Source organism: Maylandia zebra, linkage group LG13 (assembly GCF_041146795.1).
Source record: "Maylandia zebra isolate NMK-2024a linkage group LG13, Mzebra_GT3a, whole genome shotgun sequence".
In the NCBI taxonomy this organism is placed as follows: domain Eukaryota; kingdom Metazoa; phylum Chordata; class Actinopteri; order Cichliformes; family Cichlidae; genus Maylandia; species Maylandia zebra.
This window is the reverse complement of record NC_135179.1, coordinates 15973931-15995894: the sequence shown is the minus strand read 5'-3', so window position 1 is coordinate 15995894 and position 21964 is coordinate 15973931. Positions and strand designations below refer to the sequence as shown.

The 21964-nt window shown below is 39.0% G+C and overlaps 1 protein-coding gene across 3 annotated transcripts; it reads right to left on the bottom strand.

Moving 5' to 3' along the window:
• Positions 1-719: 719 nt before the first annotated feature.
• Positions 720-12235, bottom strand: bfsp1 (beaded filament structural protein 1). 3 transcript variants are annotated; one of them, XM_004551586.3, is made up of 8 exons: positions 11717-12235; positions 10769-10829; positions 10218-10313; positions 8458-8550; positions 4950-5117; positions 3528-3748; positions 2483-2574; positions 720-2271 (listed from the first exon to the last, which is right to left on the bottom strand). In XM_004551586.3, the coding sequence occupies exons 1-8, from the start codon at positions 12079-12081 to the stop codon at positions 1274-1276; spliced, it is 2094 nt and encodes a 697-aa protein (XP_004551643.3). In that variant the 5' UTR covers positions 12082-12235; the 3' UTR covers positions 720-1273. The 3 variants fall into 3 exon arrangements, with proteins under 3 accessions (XP_004551643.3, XP_004551645.3, XP_004551644.3); XM_004551588.3 differs by having other exon boundaries at positions 4950-5057; positions 11717-12234; XM_004551587.3 differs by having other exon boundaries at positions 4950-5063; positions 11717-12233.
• Positions 12236-21964: the final 9729 nt, after the last annotated feature.

Here is a 21964-nt window from a genome sequence, read left to right as displayed (position 1 = left end):
ACTCTTTCAGGATGAAAAACGAGCAGCAGCAAAGAGCAGAAAGTTAGCAATTGTCTGAACTAGCTACCCAGATGCAACCCGAACTAAAAGCAATGTGAATATCAGATATGCATTCATCAGGCTGCCTCATAATCCAAAATGAATGCTAATGCCTGTGCTAATTTCAGTGTGCAGTTCGGTATGTAAGTAAGCAACTGTTGCTCTTAAAATCTAATGTCAGTAAATTGCTTTTACAGCTTACTTCCACTTCCTCTGTTGGGCAGAAATTTAAATCAGTGTTCATGTATGAGGAGAGAATGTGGAAAAAGACCATTACTAACATGGAGACTTTTAATTATCTCAGCCATTATTCAATCTTACTCAAATAAGTTAGCACAATTAATAGCAGTAATCCAAGTAATATATACATTTTTATAAAGTGAGATTTCAGACTAATCTGTTCAAATACGTCTTAGAAATCTTCTCTGAAGTGTTTTACATACTCTGTATCATATTTGTCTCCTACAATTGTCTTACATTATGAACAAGGTAAGGTCACATTAAAAAAATCCTATTATTCTTTTTGCTGCAGCCTTTGCAGTGAGACCTTCTAAGCCATTTGTAAATGTTCAAAGGCACCTACAATGTCCAGTAAAAAAGACTTTTATCATATATTAATAGAACGTATAAGGTGCTTGCTACATGTTGGTTATGTGAAGGCAAACACAACAATGTATCAATTGATGTTTGGGTCTTTTTTATTATTAAATATATCAAAGCAAATTAATACACAGCAAAATTGTGCTGAGGGCAGGCAGTGGCATCCAATTGAACAATTGAGCTAAAAAGGGGAAGGTCAGAGTTCTAAGACATAGTTCAAAAAGGGTGGCCCAGCTTTTTGTTTTCAGTTTTTTGTGTTTTTTCTCTCTTTTTATAGGTGGCGCTTTGTTTTTTTCATTGTTCCAAGTTTTCAGACAGTAAAGGACTCAGCATGAGTATGGGTGAATATCTCGAACAACAACAGCAGTACTTATGGAACCAGCAAAACATATTCTGGACGCAAGACCAGAGACTGCAAGCAAATGGAAGAGCAATGTTTATCAAAGCAGGAATGTCTAGTTGCTCTTTATGTGTGGATGGTCTCCCTAAGAGACAAGAACATTAGAGTTAAAACAGTAGTTTTAGAAACAGTGGTGGTTATGAAGTCCGAGTGTATCAATATTATCTTCCAGCTAGAGAACCTGTCTCATGTAGGGTCCTGGTTTTCTGACCCTTTATGTCAGGTGACATGGTTTCAGTGTTTCTTCTTGCTGGACTTCTCAATCATGGTCTCCACCACCACGGAAGTTTCCTCATAACCTTTCATCTTGCGGCCATTGGAGAACTTTTCCACAGACTCCACAACCTCCACCTTCTCGTAAGTCATGGCATCTGGAGTAAAGCTAGTCGAGCTGGTGCTGGTGCTAGTGCTGGAACTTGAACTGGAGCTGGTGCTGGCACCACGAGGTGCAGGCTTTGGAGTGGGCCCGCTTGGGCCGTTGTCATCCCTAGTTTTCTTGGGATGTTTAGCACCTGGGGTGGGATCTTTGGGGCCAGAGCTTGGGCCAGAGGGTGGAGATACTGGTCTTGGCTCCTTTGAGTGAGGTTGAGGCTCTCTATTGTTGTTTTTACCTTTTTCTCCATTATCCTTTTGTATTCCACCCTTTTTATCCTCCTTTCCTTCTCCTCCAGAGGTGGGCACGGTTGGACTGAGAGGCCTAGGATCTATCATGGGTTGAGGAGGTGGAGGGGATGGTGTGTCACGCCCATAAGGTTCATAGGGAGCCATCATTCCATCTCTGATAGTAACAAAGATGTGGCCAGCTGATGGTGTGGAGGTGTAGAAGCAGGGATCTAGGTAGCTTCCGTCACCGGTGACAAGCACATAACGACCCTTGGTGTAGAAATCAGCGATTGGTTCAGGCTTCTTGTATTTCCTCATTCTTTCTCTGACAATGTTACAGAGAGTGTCAAAGGCTTTGCTAATCTGAGCTCCATCTGGAACATCCTGTGGAGACACTCCACCGAAAGCAGGTCTCTGCTCTTCTCTCTTCACCCCCTCCTCTTGCACCTCCTCAGACTTGACCCCCTTCGTTTCTTCATTTGGACCCTCTCCACTGGCTCTGTTTTCTTCCTCCTGGCCACTATCCATCACATCTTTTGGGGTCAGATCCTTCTTCTTCAGGCCCTTCTTAACCATTATCTTCTGTCGTGGCTTGATACTGGTGATCTCCTGAATAGCCTGTGTGATATCTAGACACAAATGAGGTTTAGGTCAACTAGATATAAATAAATAAAATTTAAAAATGTATACACCAGCACTATTAAATCTTTGTACATTCTAAATATTATAAGGAAATTGCTTTTGTTAGACATAATCTTTAAGGACACATGTTGGTGTCTCAACTATAACGACTGCGACTGAAACTAGCTGTTTTATGTTTTATGTTCTTGGTGATCTTACCTCTCCCTCTGCTTGATGCAGTAGATCTGGGAGTGTAGCGGTAATTAGGGGTAAGCAGGGTAATGGGAGTGCCAATTATTGCTGAATTCAACCTACAGGAAAGGGAGCAGTAAATTGTTACACGGTGATGTTCTGAACAGTTTTCCTGTGCAGAGGAACCTGATCATTCATATGATTCAAAGTATGAAATAACACATAACACATAAAATGACCTAAATATAGGCAATCTTACATGAAAACAAAAAGCCTTGAGCTGGTAAGGAAGGACACATTTGTTGTCACACGGTGCCATCTGTTGGTGGATTGTGCAGAGAAAATAAACCTACTGAGTGTCACAAGGAGCAAATCTAACCTCCTTCGACGCCTTAGGCCAAGTGACCAAAGGTCTTTCAAGAAAGTGACCCTGGAAGTTATGCTGGCAGTTTTGGCTTTAAGTGTCAAAAAAGCCACAAAGGTGATACATAAAAATACTTGTCCAATTACAAATTACCCATGACAGTATTAATGTTTTACATTTTGAAGTTTTTACACACAATTAAAAGGATATTTTGCAAGAGGTACATCAAATTTGTCTTGTTTTGAACGTGTTCTATTTTTTCTTTTCTTTTTCCCATCACTTCTCAGCCTGTTAATAAAAACAGCTCCATTGCCAAAGGCTTTCTCATAGAGGGCTCTCTGATTGTTTCTCTCTATTATTGTAGGGTCCTAAGAGAGATCATATTTACAGAAGTGTGCACTGCCTGAATCTATGCTGATCTCAGAAAATTAATTTATTTTTTAAAATTTATTATTATTATTTTTAAATTACATTTATTTTAGCAGCTGCAAGACTATGCTCACGCTGACTGTGTGATTAAACCTTTTTAGCCATGTGATAATTTGTTCGTTTAAATGAATTTATTGCTCTGTATCAGATTTACTGGGCACCAGCAGTATGTGACATTCCTGTTAGTGATCACTCAGTGAAGTGAGCAACTAATGTTCTCATTCAGGTGTGTGCGAGTGTGTCTTTAGGTGTAATAGAAGCAAAGTGGTGTTAGCTTACCTGTTATCTTCATTCTCAATGATCCTCTTGTACCTCTCCAGCTCATTCTCAAGGGATGTCTGATACATTGCCAGGTGGCGACATTCGTTGGTGTACTTCTCCAAGGACCTCTCAGTTTCCTCAATCTCTTTCCGCAGAGATTCGATTTTCTCATTGTACATTTGGATCTCATCGTCATAGCTCTCCTGGGTGTTTTTGATGGCTTGCTCCAACATTGTACTCTGATAGAATAGAAAGAGGCAGAGAAGAATAGACAAGGGTGATTTCAAGGAGAAATTCACGTTATTAGCGGTAATGCAATGTGTCTAAGAAATATTGAGAATGAACTAAATGCCACTGTATGCATCTTTATTATACCTGCAGGATCAAATAGACAGGTATGTAAAGTGCATAACGAAAGCTGACTGAAGATTGTTATTTGTGCATATAGCAGAGGTTTTATATCAAAAGCAACACAGCCAGATGAAAGAACGTGCTTTGAAATCAGTGCAGACAATATATTTATTTTTGAGTTATCTGTGCTATTGAAATAAAGCACTGCTGTGTTTCTCTTTCATGAAAGGACACACTACTTTGACAAAACTCTACCTTTTAGCTTATTAATCTTCCATAGCAGGGCCGTTGCTGACACCTACTGGCACATTTGCGGCATCTTTTGCTGTGACATAATGACGTGGTTAGGTGAAAACCTATTTAAAGGGAACCTGTAACCTCCATTTCAATCTTCGTGTTTCAACTTTTGAATTTTACTAGAATAGCTTTAAAGGATCCTTATTTCTCAGTCCAGGATTTTGCACTTAGAGCGAGAGTTGTATTTATATCTAAGGATGTCCACTGATATGGATATCTTACAGATCCAAGTGTAGAAAAAAAAGACTGAAACACAATTTATAGAACAGTGGATTGATATATATATACTGAAAAATGCAAACTATTGTAAATAAATTGTATAACAGCCCACTCTATGCATTAGAATGGAAAGGATTGATTAATTAGACAAGGAAATACATACGCAGCACAAAAGCACACAAAATGCAGCTTTTCAAATGTGCAAAGATATCAGAATAAATTCTGATTTTGGAATTTTGGTCTGAGAAAAATCAAATAATGAGCAGTGTGATATTGTAGTCTTTCAGATGTGTATTTTGCAACTGAATAATGTTTGCAGAATTAGACCAAATGAATCATCAGTTAACTCTAAAAGTGAGCTTAGTTACAGCAGCCACTGGGAGTTTGGACTGGTCTTTGTGGAATATAGTTTTCCTCTAATAAAAACACTCTTGGCTCCTTTGAGAAATCCTTTTGTGTGCTTCTATAAATATCAGCTTGGCAATAAAAAAAAAAAAGAGCAAAGGAAATAAAAGAAAAAAGAAAAAACATGATGTAATTAAGGCGAAACCTCCTGTTGTCATGGTGACCCACCTCAGTCTGTAGTCGCTGTTTCTGGGCCTGCAGCTGGCAGAGGGCACTCTTGTATTCCTCCAGCTGACTCTGTAGCACTGGTACTTTTTTTTGGGCCAACAGCTTCTCCTGCTCCTTCACACATGGAGCACAAATCAGTGAAGACATGCAGACAAATGCAGTGTGTCTCTACAAAATGAAGGTAATACCACACATACTTAGCCAGCAGTAAGGTCTCTCTTCCCGAAGTAAGGAATTTTCAATGAATTTTGTGGCTTTTTATGTTAATTTGAAATGCATTCCTTTTAGATCTAACAGTTTGTAATTTTCAATACTTACTGGCTTTTCTGCTGTTGTCGTTGAAAGTGACATTATTAACATTTGTACATTTTTTTCCAATCCATACTTGAAACGTATCATCAGCTACTGCAGTAAAAGTCTGTACTACTCTGACAATCTCTAATACGTACGGCTGTTCTGCTGTCAATAAAAGGTTAAGCTAAGAGGACGTTTCTGAAATTTACACTTTTTAGGTCATCTTAAACTAAAGGCTGCAAGTAGAAATAAAGATAAATTGGGATCTGATAAATGTTCATAGTTACTCACATTACATTCATGGCAAGGCATTCAAACAGCTGGCAGGTCAGTTAGTCAAATACAGTATACAGAGATCAGCTTGGCTCACAATGTGCCCAGAATGGGTTTTTTTTTAATCTTGCCTGAAAGATAGAGACAGTCACATCTGCATCACTGAAGTCACAAGCTGGTGTGCTTCTCTGTCCTTTAAAAGGCATCCATTTATAAGACTGAATAGCTTAATTGTTATTATATAGCTTAAAGGTTTAGAGAAATACGTTTATTTCATTTTTTCCATTCAAAACAACTAAAAAGAAACCAAGAAACATACAAAACACTTCACATGTACTTTAAACTAATTACTGCTACCAATAAATATTATTAATTTTACTTTTTCTTTATTTTTTCACGAGCAGCACTTGTCTCCTTGTGTACGACCGACAAACCTTACTAGACATAAAAGACGGTCTTTCTTATAACTTTCCGGAGTTCAAGTTTTGCAACACGGACGCTCCGTTTGCAGACCCCCCATTCATCTCACCTGAGACGCCTTTGTTCTCTGGCCCTGGAGGCCGCAAATGCCGACGCAGAGGGAGAAGATCTGGCGTTCTGGTTCGACTGAGACGGCGCACTAACAGACCACCGTTACCCAGTTTATTACTGGCTAATGTGCAGTCTCTGGAGAACAAGCTGTGCGAGCTTCGGGCACGGATCTCATTCCAGCGAGAGATGCGGGACTGCTGCGTGATCTGCCTCACAGAAACCTGGCTATCGGACAAGGTACCGGACTCCGCAATACAACTACTGGGGTTCTCAGGGAGGAGGTCAGCGCCCTGACCCACTGGTGTCAAGACAACCATCTCACCCTCAACGTCGCAAAGACAAAGGAGTTGATAGTGGACTTCCGGAGGTGCAGAGAAGTACACACCCCCATCACCATCAACGGCGCTGCTGTGGAGAGAGTGAGCAGCTTCCGGTTCCTTGGAGTACATCTGGCTGAGGATCTTACGTGGTCAGTACACACAAACAAAACAGTGAAGAAGGCGCAGCAGCGCCTCTTCTTTCTCAGGAGACTGAAAAGATTCGGCATGAGCCCCCGCATCCTCAGGACCTTCTATCACTGCGCCATTGAGAGCATCCTCACTGGATGCATCACCACCTGGTATGGCAACAGCACCGCCTACAACTGCAAAGCTCTCCAGCGAGTAGTGCGGTGCTCTGAACGGATAATTGGAGGTGAGCTTCCCTCCCTCCAAGACATCTACAGGAAGCGGTGCCTGAGGAAAGCGGGGAGGATCATCAAGGACTCCAGTCACCCCAGCCATAAACTGTTCAGACTACTTCCATCAGGAAGGAGGTTCTGCAGCATCCGGTCCCGTACCAGCAGACTGAGAGACAGCTTTTTCCATCAGGCCATCAGACTGCTGAACACGTCATAGACACCTCAGCTTCACTACTGGAACTTCAACATTATGCACTCCACACTGTATATAAATGCCACTTGTTTTGTTATTCAACTCTGTATATTTTATATATTTTATTATTATTATTATTATTATTATTATTATTTTTATTTTTATTTTTTACTATTTAATTTGTAAAAATGTGTATACACACACACACACACACACACACACACACACACACACACAGGAAAATATTTAGTATACACATCCAGAAATGCATACACTATTATATATTGTACATATATTTATTAGTTTCAGGTTGGCCATTCTTGTATTTTGCTCGTTTGTGTTGTTGTGTTTGCACATCTCTGTTGCTTGTGGGGCTCGCACACAAGAATTTCACTCGCATGTGCTGTGCCAGTGTGCCTGCACATGTGATGTGACAATAAAAGTGATTTGATTTGATTTGATTTAAAGTTTTGTTGAGGAGAAGTGATGTCTCACAATTTTCTCAAAAAATGGCCATGCAAATATTTCTCTGAAAAGACATGCTTTGAGTTCTAGAGCTCAAGATGACATGAAAGACAACATAAATACAATGTGACATATTAAAGTCTTACTGGGCAAACTGGTAGTTTCAGTAATCTGCAGTATATATGTATTTGATGTTCTTGAAACCTCCCTGTAGGGTGACTATACCCCAAAGAATACCTCATTTATCTTTTTCAGAAGAAAGAATACCCCCATTTCAACCCAGTTAAATATAATAGACTAGACTAGAGTGTAGAATAAAATAAAACACCCCTTTATTGTCATTGTACATGTGCAACAAAATTATATCTAGCAATTCAAAGTGGTCTGTCAATTCCAAAGGCCACACAGTTTCCATTTTCATCAGCAATCAGTGTCCTCCTTTGTCTTTTGTGGAAACATCTGGAACTGCCACACATGCACAAGTCATGCCCACTTGCTTACACTTTATTTTCCACTGGATGTCAGCTCAGCACAGCAGAGCCAAGAGTTGTGGCTCTTTGTTAGTACCCGCAGAGACTTAATCCAACCAATTAAACAATTTCTGCATTTAGAGTCAACATGCCTCTGAGAAATGTTTATATAAATAAATCTCCAATTTGCCACACAAACGCTTGTCACTGTGGCGCCGCTACTAGAAAATTAGCATGCACAGCCGTTCTTCACAGCATTTGCTTCATTATGTGCCCTGACACTCTCATACTGCAGGCCTGTCAATGTGTCTGGATGGCACTGTGACTGTCTCTCTCCTGTGCTTTCTGCACATGCACTCACACACGTATACAAAAACAGATGCAGTCACAGGCAACCAATTGGACAGAGAAGCCAGTAACCTCATCAACCCCAGACATGTAACCGGGGCTGGCACACATGCAAACACCATCTTCTCCCCCAGGGAGGGCCATGCACACTCACACACACACACACACACACACACACACACACACACACACACACACACACACACACACACACACACACACACACACACACAATGACAGCATTAGTGACCTCACCTCGGAGATGCCAACTGACACATTGGGAACAAGGGGGAGCGTCTGGTTGATTTGCTTTAAAATGTTTACATAGGTTTGGATCTCTGCGAGGTTCTATGGAGAGAAAGACAATATAAAAGGAAAGTTTTAGTAAGAAAACTCTGCAAAAGTAGAATGAAAATAAAAATAATAAATCTGTAACTCTTCCACTTTGTAGACTAAAATCTTCAGCTAACAAACCTTTCTCTTTTCTTTATCACAATCTATTGAAAATCAGCTGAAAATGAAATATTTGATAAAAGGCTTTCATTTAGCTGAAATGTATTTATAAATGGCACAACATTTACTTCGAGCATGGCCGAGACTTTCTGTCCAAATCCTTTTGTAATAGGCTGAGCTCAGAGTCTTTCCACAAGGATACTTCAAAGCTCGAGACCACAAGCCCAATATTCATGTGAGAGGACTCTATTATTTCTGACATAATACACTGACAGTAGTGCCCATTGATCTGCTCATGATCTCAGTATTGCAGAGTCATGTATTAATTCATTACCAAACACGCCGCTGGGTGAAAGTAAAAAGGAGAGAAAATGCTTAGGCATGAAATTCTGTGCAAAGTATGCTGTTTTGTTTTGTTTCAGTGTTTTTGCACCCATTGTTTTGGACCTTCTAGCTATTGCTACATCACAAAAGAGGGTCTATTTTTATTTTTTCTATGTGCTTTGCAGTCATATGATGAGCATTTTCTGAGCAATACTTTCCGCGCTCACATCACCGACAGTAAATTCACAAATCCCCAGGAACATCATAATATATCCACTGGCAATAATTTCAAGGATTTGAGTCACAACAAAGAGTTGCAGCCTGAGGTGGGCTGCCTGGTCAAAAGGAACAGGACTGAGTGGGGAATAGGCAATAAATCGAGACCAAAAAAACTCTCTTGAGTTTATTTATGTTGTCAAAAAACAATTTCAAGATGCCAGAGCGTAATTAAACACTGAAAGGGGGTTATTATATGAGCGCTCTTTGTTTGTAGTTGATAAAAAAAATTGTGTTTTATAGAGTTTTAACCATTTTAATCGATGTTTTAAAGACACATGGCATAAACAAGCAGAGCATTTTTAGAGAAACCTCTAATCCACGTCATTACAGCATTTGCTTATTTTCCCTTTAAATTTGCATAATTTGTTACTGCAAATTAGTTTTGAAGGAAACTTAATGCACAAAGCACAACAATGACTTTGCCTTTTTTCTACGTTTTCTTTTTTTCAGCAGTATAATATCTGCTGATAGCAACTAAAGTATTGGCATTGCTAATTATGAACCCTAAACACGAGTTAGGCAATGATAATCTCGTGTAAATATGCAGAAAAAAGTCCATGTTATTCTAGTAATGTTTAATAAAGTAGTGCTTTTGCAGACTACATTTAGCCTCAGGAGAATCTGGTGCGCTGTAAATCTTTCAAGTAGCAATCATAGTATTCAATCAAGAAAAGATATTGCCATGTATATAAAAAAGGAGATAAATATGAAATAGAATATAGTAATCTCGGTGACTTAGGCAAACATGCTTCGTTGCTATGTCGCTATGATGGCTGTTAATACTATTCACTGCCAGGATAGAAGTCAGATCTCAGTGAGCTCTTACTGCCTTCTTGCTGAGAATACTTCATGTATGATTAAATAAGCTCTTAAGAGGATTAGTAGTTAGCAAAGCTCAATAAGTAATTTCCTTTTTTTGGTTTAGGTTAACTTTGATCATTTCCCATTAGAGTACTGACCTTCTTGTGTCTGTCTCTGGTGGAACTGATGTCATCCTGCAGAAACTGAGACTGGATCTGGTACTCCAGGTTTCTCAGCAGAGCGCTGTCAGCCTCCTGCAGGTAAAGAGACCCAAGAGAGGAAAAAATAATTGAGTGCCACAATGTTATTTTTTTTTTCTTTAACAAAAACATCAGTGGCAGACTGCATTCAAATAACAATGAAGAAAATTCTCTACTGTCCCACAAAGTGTCATAGTGGTAGCGCTCTGGTATTTTCAATCTAAATGAATTATATCTGATCCTTTATACTGATTTTTTTTTTTTCAGATGAAATATCTTTTCATTGTGGTTCTGCTTTTCGTCAATTTTTAAAATACAGAAGAATGCATTGGAAAAAAGGCAAACTTTCATTTTTCCAAAATATCATCAGCGAAGGTTTTTATATTTTTACTTACACATGCTCCACACTTAAATGTTAGAGAGTAACAGTGCACATTTACTGAAACGCAGTCATAAATGTCTTTTTGTAGGGGTGCTTAAACAAACATAGCTTTAACTATAGATATTACCTTGTTTAACTGTTCCAGTGTGCCTCGAAGCTGCTCCTGATAATCACATTCATTTCTGTATCTGAATGACAAAAGAACTCATTTATGTGTTCATATAAAGCCAGAGTGCAGTGATTACACTATATACCACCACATTATTTATATATAATGCCCTGCTGACATGGTAAGCTCACAGTGAGAAGGGATAGCTGAACAAACTCTGTTGTATTTGTAATGTGTCATAGTAAAAAAATCCCGATTATACATGCTGAAATCCACCTGCCTTTATCTGCTAATTCAACCAAAGCTGGTTAATGTTATTCTTAACTGATCAATAATGCAGCAAGACTGCCTGCAGATAAATGATTACAAGGCCTTTCTAGACAGTTCTAATTAATCAACTGATTCACCTTATTTACAAAAGAAATATCTCGCTCTCTCCCTCCCCCTTGTTTTCCTAATAGTATACTGGAGCCATGGATATACTTCGGGCTTTACTTCACAAACATTTGAGACTTTTCCTTATGACCCTGGAGTGGATAAGCATTAGAAAATGGGTGGATGGATATTTGCTTGTGTTGCTTTTTTGTTATGGGTAAAAGAAAAAAAGTATATAAAAGTATATAATCTGATTCCTTTATACAGTTCGCGGCATTATCACAATTTAATGTCTAACATTGTGTTTTATAATTACTAGTGACACAGTATAGCACATATGATTTAAACCATTTATAACAAATTTTCCTGACTGCCGTATTCCAATTCTTGCTTATAGAATAGGATCATTTGAAGGCTTTTTTTAAAAATGCCACGCTTCTTGCAACAATTGTCATCATCATCTTAGTATTGGGTTCATTAGCATTTTAATGACATTTCTATAGTAACGACATTTTTCTCATTACTCCATATCTGAGGAAGAAGTTTGACTCCTTACGCACATAAAACACCAGCCACTACCCACTCTCTTACTTGTTGGTATATTCATCCAGCATGCGGCAAGCATCCTTCAGCTCCCGCTGCAGCTTGGCATGGTCGGAGAACAGCTCTCGAATGCGCTGCCTGTTGACTTCAATCTGCTCTGTGAAGGCTTCCTCCAAGCCGCTGGCCTCTTCCATTCGCTGCAGTGTCTCCAGCTGCTTGCGGAACACGGCATTGCGCTGCTCTAAGACTCTTGCCCTGTTGATGTACCGGGCAAAACGGCTGTTGAGCTCCTGGAGGCTCTCCCAGCCCTGGATGGCTGAGATACCTGCAGATTCTTCAGCATCATCCTCAAAGATATCCGAGCGCTCATACTTTTCCTTGTGCACCTCATGCCGGTAGCTTGTCTTAAACATGATGGCACGCTTCTCTCCTGTGGGCTGGTGGTATTCCCGGAGTGCTTGGTCCACCTTAGCACCTTTAATGTGTGAAAACTTGGTTGCTCACCCTTGGCTGTCTCATGCTAGACTGAGCGCTGCACAGTAGTGGCTGATGGCGAAATAGCCCCCCAAACCACCCTCTGGCTGTTGCCATGCATGCTTTGATCCTGGGGGCTTCCAGAGATTATTGTTGCCTTTGTGGCAGAAAGTAGAAAAGCAATACTGTTGATGACAAAGCAAAACCACAAAGAAAACACAAATGGCCAGCCCACGAAAGCACTGGGATGTCACATACCATTGTTTTGGTTCTTAGTCAGCTGCTTTCTAGATCCCTGGCAGCGTGGATATTGGCACACCACAGGACACAGGGGAAATTTCATGTAGTGCAGTTTGTGGGAGGTGTGGAGAACAATTCCTGCCGAAAGTGGCTACTTGTTGATACTCATTCTGCTTATGTTTATATTTACAAGTTGGTATTGATTCTGTTTTTGTTTATAACCTCAAAGGTATTGCACAACAAATGTATTAACATTCACGCAATTACAGCAGCCATGTGAGTAGATACAGAGATATCCAGTATAGTCAATTGTTCAAAGTCAAAGTCAAATTTATTTATATAGCACATTTAAAACAACAAATGTTGACCAAGGTGCTGTACAATTAAGATAATCAAAAGAAATAAAAACATACACAGACATGATAAAAGTTAAGAAAAAGAATCATAAAATTAAAAGATTTGAGTAAGAAGTAAGATAAATAAAAGTAATACAAACTTATTCTGATTTAAAAGTCATGGAGTAAAAGTGGGTTTTCAGACAGGTTTTAAAAGTGTCCAATGTTGGTGAGGTCCTGATGTGAAGGGGAAGTTTGTTCCGCAATTTAGGAGCAGCAAAGGCCCGATCTCCTCTGTGCTTAAATCTGGACCTCGGGACAGGCAGGAGCAATTGATCCGCAGACCTCAGTGATCTTGCAGGAGTAATTGGCCTTTATTTGTATAACACTTTACTTAGTCCCTAAGGACCCCAAAGTGCTTTACACTACATTCAGTCATTCACCCATTCACGCACACATTCACACATTGGTGATGGCAAGCTACATTGGAGTGTACCAATTTAAAAGATCAGAAAGGTATGAGGGTGCTAACCCGTGCAACGCCTTAAAAATAAATAATAAAATCTTAAAATTAATTCTAAAACTAACTGGCAGCCAGTGTAATGATGCCAGTATGGGGGATATGTGGCCTCGCTTGCATGTGCCAGTTAGTAATCATGATGCAGATGGCTAATTGATGACAGACTAACTTCAGAGTGAAGACTATTACAGTAGTCGAGGCGAGATGAAATGAAGCCATGGATAGCTCTTTCAAAGTCTCTAAAATAGAGAAATGGCTTCACTTTAGCAAGTAGCCAAAGGTTAAGGAAACTGGTCTTGATTACAGCATTAATCTGTTTGTCAAATGTTAGATTAGAGTCAAAAATCACTCCTAGGTTCCTCGCAAAAGGTTGTTAATAATGGGTTTTTATTAATTTCCAATAGAAGCAATAAATACAAGAACCATGACATAACTGAAATAAGTCCTGACCTAACCACATACAACTTTTCTTTTAATGTTGTACTTGCACATTGTGTTATTTGTTTTAACTTCAAATCAAATTGCAGAGCTCAGTCAAGTGAAAAGCAAAGTAGAATCTCTGTGTTTTGCTGAAAAGATGGCTCTGAAGCAGAAACATGACAATTTGCTATTAATGAAATGAAAGCCCCTGTCCGCTTTAAAATTAGATTCTTTCTCATGCACTTATTGTGATATTTAGCAGAGCTTTTTATGTCCAACTTGTAAGTTGTAAGTTGTACTTCGCCAGTGAACCACAATTGTAAAATTACAGCAGTGCAAACTGTGCATTTCATTGTCACTGAAACATGCATGTGTTAATTTGGTAATGTGGAAAATGTTGGTTGTTTTTATATTTGATTCTAATCTGCTGCTAAGTTTGTTTTAATTAAAGTGCCGCAATTGCAAACACACCCCAAGAATTCTTATTCGTTCAGTATAATTTCACTATGATCTGCTGACAAACTAAAGTGATTTCCATGTCTCTGTTAGGCTATGAGACGGTAACATTTAATGTTTAAATGCGTGCAGTTTAAACTTTCAGAGCTCTAATGTGCATCCATTGTGGCAGAAATAAACAGCAGCACTGAGAATACACTCAGCAATAAAATAACTCAAATTAAAATGTTTATTTTGCCTCTCTGTGCGCTAAATCCCCAAATTAATAATTTTTCGACAGTATTATTTCCTGTCTTATTTGCAACAGTGTTGCAAATGGTCTTTATAGACTTTTATCGCCATTTTACCATTGTGATGTGATAATGTCTCTAGTGGAGTAGGCGGCGCTCAAAAGCATCACATTGTGCACAAGATGAGTCATATGAGGCATGAATCCCCCCCTTCATCTGAATACACACACAGAGATACACACAGAAAGCCTGGCTTAACAGAGAACGCTGAAAACTATGATACCTGATATATAGAGTCTCTCCAGGAAAATTCTTCCAAGGTTTTAGTAATACAAATTAAAGTCTCTTTATTACTCTTTCCTGTATCTTCACTCTTCTATTCACACATATTGTCACACAGTATGTGTGACAATATATGTCACACAGAGAATTTAGATTTGGGTACATGGAAATTGGAGTCCCCTAAGGGTCAGTAGTGGGCCCCCAGTAGTGTGCCCCAGTATATATATATATATATATATATATATATATATATATGTATATATATATATATATATATATATATATATATATATATATATATATATATATATATATATATATTGTATACTTGTATACATATGATCCAAATAAATGATCAACCAATCAATCACTCAATCTCTTATAATAATTAATATTAATTACATAAATTATTATTATAAATTCTTTTTCACCAAAATGTTGAGGAAACGTTTAATTTCCCATACACGACATCCAGTAATAGTCCCAGGGGTAAAGGCTGCTCAAGCATATTTGAGTTTTTAAAGCATTATCAAAACCTCGTAAAGACTGTGCAAAATATTTGTTCTGGAGATGTAGATTACGAGGTAATTCAGTTTTGTCCCCAAATAATCTGGAAAATTAATAATTTAATTGAATTCGTTTTTGTGTCATATCTGCTCTTTTTAGAAATGAATGGCAGAGCTAAGAGCTTACTGAGCGGATAAATCAATATATTAACGTATGAATTCACAAGACTGATGATTTTGTGATGCAGTTCTCCCATTCCATATTTGCAGCAACAATGGTTGCCTTTTGTTATATTTTTTTATATTCTTTATGTGTCTCTAACACCTGTGTCTCATATTGTCTCTGGCAGTAGCAGGTGGCACTCAATTGATCCATTTTGACCAAAAAACAAGTCAAATGAAGCAGAAAATTCATCATTTTTGCCTCAAGCAGAAAGTCTAGGCAGAAAGACAGTTGATAATCACTGTTGTGATACCTATTATCACCAGTGGTTATTTTTTGGCTTCACCTTTGTTGTTGTTTCATTTCACCTTTACTTCATAGTACACCATTCTAGCATGCTGGCATCAGTATGTAAATTTCAGCCATGTGCTTAGGATCACCATCCTGCTGAAAGGTACAACTCTAGCTATAAAGACAGCGTTATTTTATTCTCAAACACAATGCAGAAAATTGTCCAGTCTCTTGTAATAACCTTAACAAACATATGCTTACAACAAGCATATGCCAAGCACTCTGGAAGCTTCCATGTAGCTGAGAGGTTTAGGCTGAGAGTAACCTCAACCAAAGACTAAAGTCTGAAAACTTCAGCCACCATATTTCACACTTGCTGTGAGTTCTCCTGGGAAGCAGTCTTTAGTCAACCATGTCTACTGCTATTATAAGCAAGCAATAAAAGGATTCAGATGTCCAGAATAAATGTTTCTTGAAGGCATAGTGTTTGCTTTTATGTTCACTCGAACACATTAGTTTTCCTCTGGCTTTCTTTCGGAAAGCAGAAGCTTTGCCGGGCACATTTCTCTTGGAAGTTAAATTTGTGCAATTTGTGCTGCAAGAAATACTTGCAGTGTTCTTAGAGATTTATTGTTTGCATCAAATGATTGACAATAGGGTGACTTATTTCAATATTTTCCACTCCCTTTGACTCCAGGGGTTTTATTTCACTGATTACAATTTGACATGATAAACATGACTACAGTATGTCGGTTTTATGTATGATCTGTTTTAGTATTCCATCTTTATCTGTAGGCAGCGTTTCAAAGAAATGTTTTTTTTTTAAAGCAATTTCCTTTTTATTTATTTTTTTTACATTACATCACTACATAAGATAAGATAAGATAAGATAGATAACATAGATAAGATAACCTTTATTAGTCCCACACGTGGGAAATTTGTTTTGTCACAGCAGGAAGTGGACAGTGCAAAAGTTATATAGCAAAAATTAGAATATAATAAGAATAAATACAGTACACAACTGTACAGAATAGAATAAAATAAAATACTATATACAGTAGAATAAAATAGAATAAAATATACAATAGGATAAAAATAGAATACAAATTCTATATACAACTGAGTAAAAATACAACTTTGTCAGAAAAGAATATTGCACTTAGTTTTATTGCACATGTGTGGGTTTGTGTGTGTTTGATCAGTTGAAGTTTTTGTTGTAGAGTCTGACAGCAGTAGGGAGGAAAGACCTGCGAAATCTCTCCGTCCCACACCGTGGGTGCCGCAGCCTGCCACTAAAGAAGCTGCTCAGTGCTGTCAGAGTCTGCTGCATGGGGTGGGAGATGTTGTCCAACAGGGATGACAACTTAGCCACCATTCTCCTGTCACTCATCACCTCCACTGGGTCCAGAGGGCATCCTAGAACAGAGCTGGCCCTGCGGATCAGCCTGTTCAGTCTCTTCCTGTTCCCAGCAGAGATGCTGCCACCCCAGCAGACCACACCATAAAAGATGGCTGAGGCCACAACAGAGTCATAGAAGGTCTTCAGGAGTGGGCACTCCACTCCAAAAGATCTGAGTCTCCGCAGCAGGTACAGCCTGCTCTGCCCTTTCCTGTAGAGGGCGTCTGAATTATGAGACCAGTCCAGTTTGTTGTTCAGATGAACACCAAGGTACCTGTAGCTGTCCACAGCCTCAGTGTCCATACCTTGGATGTTCAGTGGTTGCAGTGGAGGATGTTTGTGCCTGCAAAAGTCTACCACCAGCTCCTTGGTTTTACTGGTGTTAATCTGGAGGTAGTTCAGCTGGCACCAGTCCACAAAGTCTTGTGTCAGTTCTCTGTACTCCTTGTCGTCCCCATCAGTGAATAGGCCGACTATTGCAGAGTCATCAGAGAACTTCTGCAGGAAGCACTGGGTGGAGTTGTGGGAGAAGTCTGCAGTGTAGATGGTGAAAAGGAATGGAGCCAGAACCGTTCCCCGTGGGGCCCCCGTACTGCAGACGACCCTGTCCGACACACAGCCCTGAGTTCTCACATACTGTGGTCGGTCGGTGAGGTAGTCCAAAATCCAGGTAGTGAGGTGATGGTCCACTCCAGAGTTCTCCATCTTGTCCTTCAGGACTGTGGGAAGAATAGTGTTGAAGGCACTGGTGAAATCAAAGAACACGATTCTCATAGTGCTCCCAGTGGTCTCCAGGTGAGCGAGGGAATGACGCACGAGGTGAATGACGGCATCATCCGCACCAATGCCAGGCTGGTAGGCAAACTGAAGTGGGTCCAATGATGAGCTCACCAGGTGCCGAAGCTGAGCCAGGACCAGCTGCTCCAGGGTCTTCATCAGGGTCTTCATACATAATGTAGAAAAGACCATTGCATATGTCAACATATAAATATATATATATATATATATTTTTTTTTTTCTCTTTCAAACAAAAGTCACTGAGATTAGATTGTGAAATTGTCTTTTCCACATACTGAACTGTAGCACTACAACAAATGTTCACTGACATTAACCCTTTAGAGCCGGTCGGAGCGGGCATGCTCTGTTTTGCGTAACTATTTTTAAATCCCGGTAGCTCTGCAACCACGTAAGCTAGCGCAGTAATTTTTTTTGCATATGAAACCGGAGGAGTTGTACTTACATCTTATGCCATCAGCTTGTCCTAGGTCACATTCCTTCCACATATAGCTTTGCAAAAACTGCATAAAAAGCACTTGCAGCAACAAAAACATAATATTCCAGAAACACGCTTTGCCGATCCGATCAGCTGTTCATAACACTTCCTACATTGGAATAGACGTCAGCGTGGCCTTTTGCATGTCCGCCATTACCTGCCTGAAACCGGAAGTGACGTCATTTTCGCGGAAATGTAGTTTTTTTTTACCATCAGGGCCTCAGGGCCTATACTGGTGTTTTTAAAAGTTATGTTTGACTTTATGACTTTCTGTGTCTTTTCTGGGATGCTTAAAACTCAAATTGCACTGCTGGAAATAGTTTATTTTGATGCATATGCTGCTTTTTTGTAAATTTGCACTATAATATTTATTTTCGTTTTTCCTGCAGTATATAAAAATTGGTGTATTTCAAAAATAAAACTATGAAGACACTCAAAATAAATTGATGTATAGCAACTTGAAATGCTCCCAAAAATGGCACTACACCATGTAAAAATATAATATAAGCTCTGGCGGACTTGGTTCTATGGTAGGTCTTAAAGGGTTAAAGGGCACCCTAACATGTTGCCTGTTAAACAAAGCTCATTTAGACCTCATTTAGAAAGTTTGTTTCTTTCCTACAATCAGCATTGTAAGAGGGACTCCTACTAGCAGATCAATACAATCTGTTTCCTGCATAAGCAAAGAAAGACAACTGGACATCTAATAACTTGTTTACACACAACTTCACACATAGAGATAATGAATGACTGAGAAGGAAACAGAAAACTACCTATGCCAGGCCAACGAAGGGACTTGTAAATGTGTTCCGTTGTCCTTGACAGAACCAACATTTTTAACAAACAGCTTCTGTTCCAATTCAAAACCCCTGAAATATATTTATATGGATTCTGATTCATTTGCTGTTTATTCCCTGAAAACACTGTAACCAATAAAGATTATTTCCAATCCGTCCACCTACATGCAGAAACCACAGATTAAAGGTCTTGTGCATATTATTCATGGCTGAGGAGAGAAAAGCAGGTTCTCCTTGTTCTCTTTTCTATCTATTTTCTCTGGTTACGAGAAGCAATAAATCTGGGGCCTGGGTGAGATTATAGAGCTGCCCTTAGCTGGAAATGAAAGCTTGGTGTTTATCCTGCTGGTCAAGCCTCCTGGGTTACACAGCAAGGCAGAGCAAGTGGCTAATATTTAGAGGGTAATAAAAACTAATAGGAACATGCAAAGACAGTTCTTTCATCTCAGGTGAACAGGAGTGTAGATGTAGTGTTGTTCAAAAAAAGAAAAGTCTATAACAGGAGTAGGTGTCTGCTGTTTCACTTGTGTCTTTGTTATCCATTCTTAGGTTTAAAATGCACTTGTAGTTGCCAACTGGCTACGCTCAGTGGGAGAGGATACCAAAAGGCATTTTGAGGCTACGGAAATATGATTGTCAGAGGTATTGTAAGCAACAGCAGCCTTGAGCCTTAAAAGTCAACAGTGCTGCTGTCTGCATGTATTCATCTGAGTTCAGGATGGCTGATCACAGACAAACAGTGCTCAAAGTATTGTTTGTCTGTTTGTGTGTTTGTGTCTGGTTTCCCAAACTGTACCAAGTTGTTATTGTCAATAGTAAACATGTGATTGAATGCAAAACATGAATTGTGTTTGTAGGTGTGTGTGCGTGCGTGTGTGTGTGTGTACAACTGCACAGAAGAAGGCAGAGTTGCATCAGTCAAATAGCGGAATAGTGTGTTCAGTGAACGTTTTCAGGTATTGACATTCTACAAAGCAGATCATACATAGAATTAATCAGAAACATCATACAGTCTAATCAGACTGTTTATATAAGGTTCGAATCATATTTATAGCTTCTCTCGACCCCTCAAAAAATTTGACAACACTACAAGTGAAACACGGTCTTTAACACAAGCAGCAAAGCAATAACACAAAACCAAAACGTGCTGCTATTACAGATACCCTGACTCATTTGCATACTTGTTAATGAATAGACCAATCAGAATATTTCAAAAGTGCTTTCAGTGAATTTTTCTAGGTTCTGCTATATCACAAAGACAATACCATGCATCAGAATAATGGTGGGATTTGTGAACATTTAATGAGCAATGCTAACTGCCAGAACACTAGAGTTGTCTAATTCTTGGAGTTAAGAGATAAGCAACATTAATTTTTCTTCCATTCTGTATGGAAGTTTTTTGGTCCTGCACTGAATACCTACAGAGCCTTCACCATAATGGGAAGCATCATAGAGTTTATTTGTGCTTGTGTATGATTTGTGCATTGTGCTGCCATCACAAGTAAATCTGAACTAATCATTATAGACTATGAGCTATTTAATCTTGAACAATTTACTTTTACTGAAATGCAGAAAAGAAAAATTTATACTGGACCAGCTGTGTGGATGAAAGAACTATGGAAATGAGAACACAGCATAGCTCTACACTGGAAGAATACTAGGTATTGCATAAGCATTCTGAGAAAGACAGACAATGGCAGCTTATTACATTTTATGGAGCAACTTAGTATTAACCAATATATTGTGATATACTACTATAAGGTTAGAAGTGAAGCAGCTATTTTAAATCAAGCTTTAAATTTACACTGTTGCAAGTAAGACCCAGCGAGTGGTGCACAGCATAAATTTGCAATATGTTGTTGAAAAACTGACAAAACAAAAGGCTGTAGGCTAGTCTTTAGCTAAACTTTAGGTTAGCTGAATTTAAATCCTTTCTGCAAAGCAAAGCATTATTATTTTATTTTCTGGAATCCCTTCTTTTCTCTGTTCTTCCTCTATATTACAATACATGCAAATTAAAATGCAGCTTGCAACAATGTCATAAATTGGTGATGTGATTTGAAGATAAGTAGACATGATGTCACCACACCCGAGACTTGGGAAAGAACATGTTCATAACCAAATAAATAAATATATAAATTTGCTGTGGGTTAGAAGTGTCAAAGGTGGTGGGCTTTGCTTTCAAAAGGTCAGCATAGGGTCAAAGCCAAACTCTGAGCAGAAAACCACATAGCTACTCTCTTTATCTAATATAATGGCTCTGTTCTGTGTGGTGTCACTGACTTGCGTGCCTAAAACCCTGCCAGCCAGAAAAGAAAAAGAAAAGGAAGAAGAATAAACTGTTGCATAAAACCAATCTTGCACCAAATTAACTAATTAACTGGTATCCACCCTAGAGCAGCAGCACCAGAAAAGGAAAGTCATACTGGATGTGTATGTAGCAACTGTTTGCAGACAAGTTCACTACAATTATTTTTCCAACTTACTAAATATGCATGAGCTAACCCTTCCTCCCACGGGAGGAAAATCACGCATTTTGAGTGAGATTGAGTGAGATTCAGTCGGGAGTTAATCATCTGTATAAACCACAGTGTGGCGCGATGAACAACACAACACACAAAAGGTGAAGGGACTCTCTGTTCTGTATGGTGTGATGCCTAAAGCCTCACCGTATCTATTTTCTTTTTTAACCATTTAGTCTTATATTAAATGTTAGCTTAGCTAAACATCCTATCTATGCCAAGCTGCGCATTTATGGACGTCTATTAAACTGGTAAACTTTCAGGTATAATTCACACATACATACACTGACACCCACCCCCTTTTTTCACTCCACCCGAAAGACGAGTGTGGTTTCCTCACTGCGCCTCCTCGTCAGATTTATCACTTGGAGCTGAGGAGAACCAGACG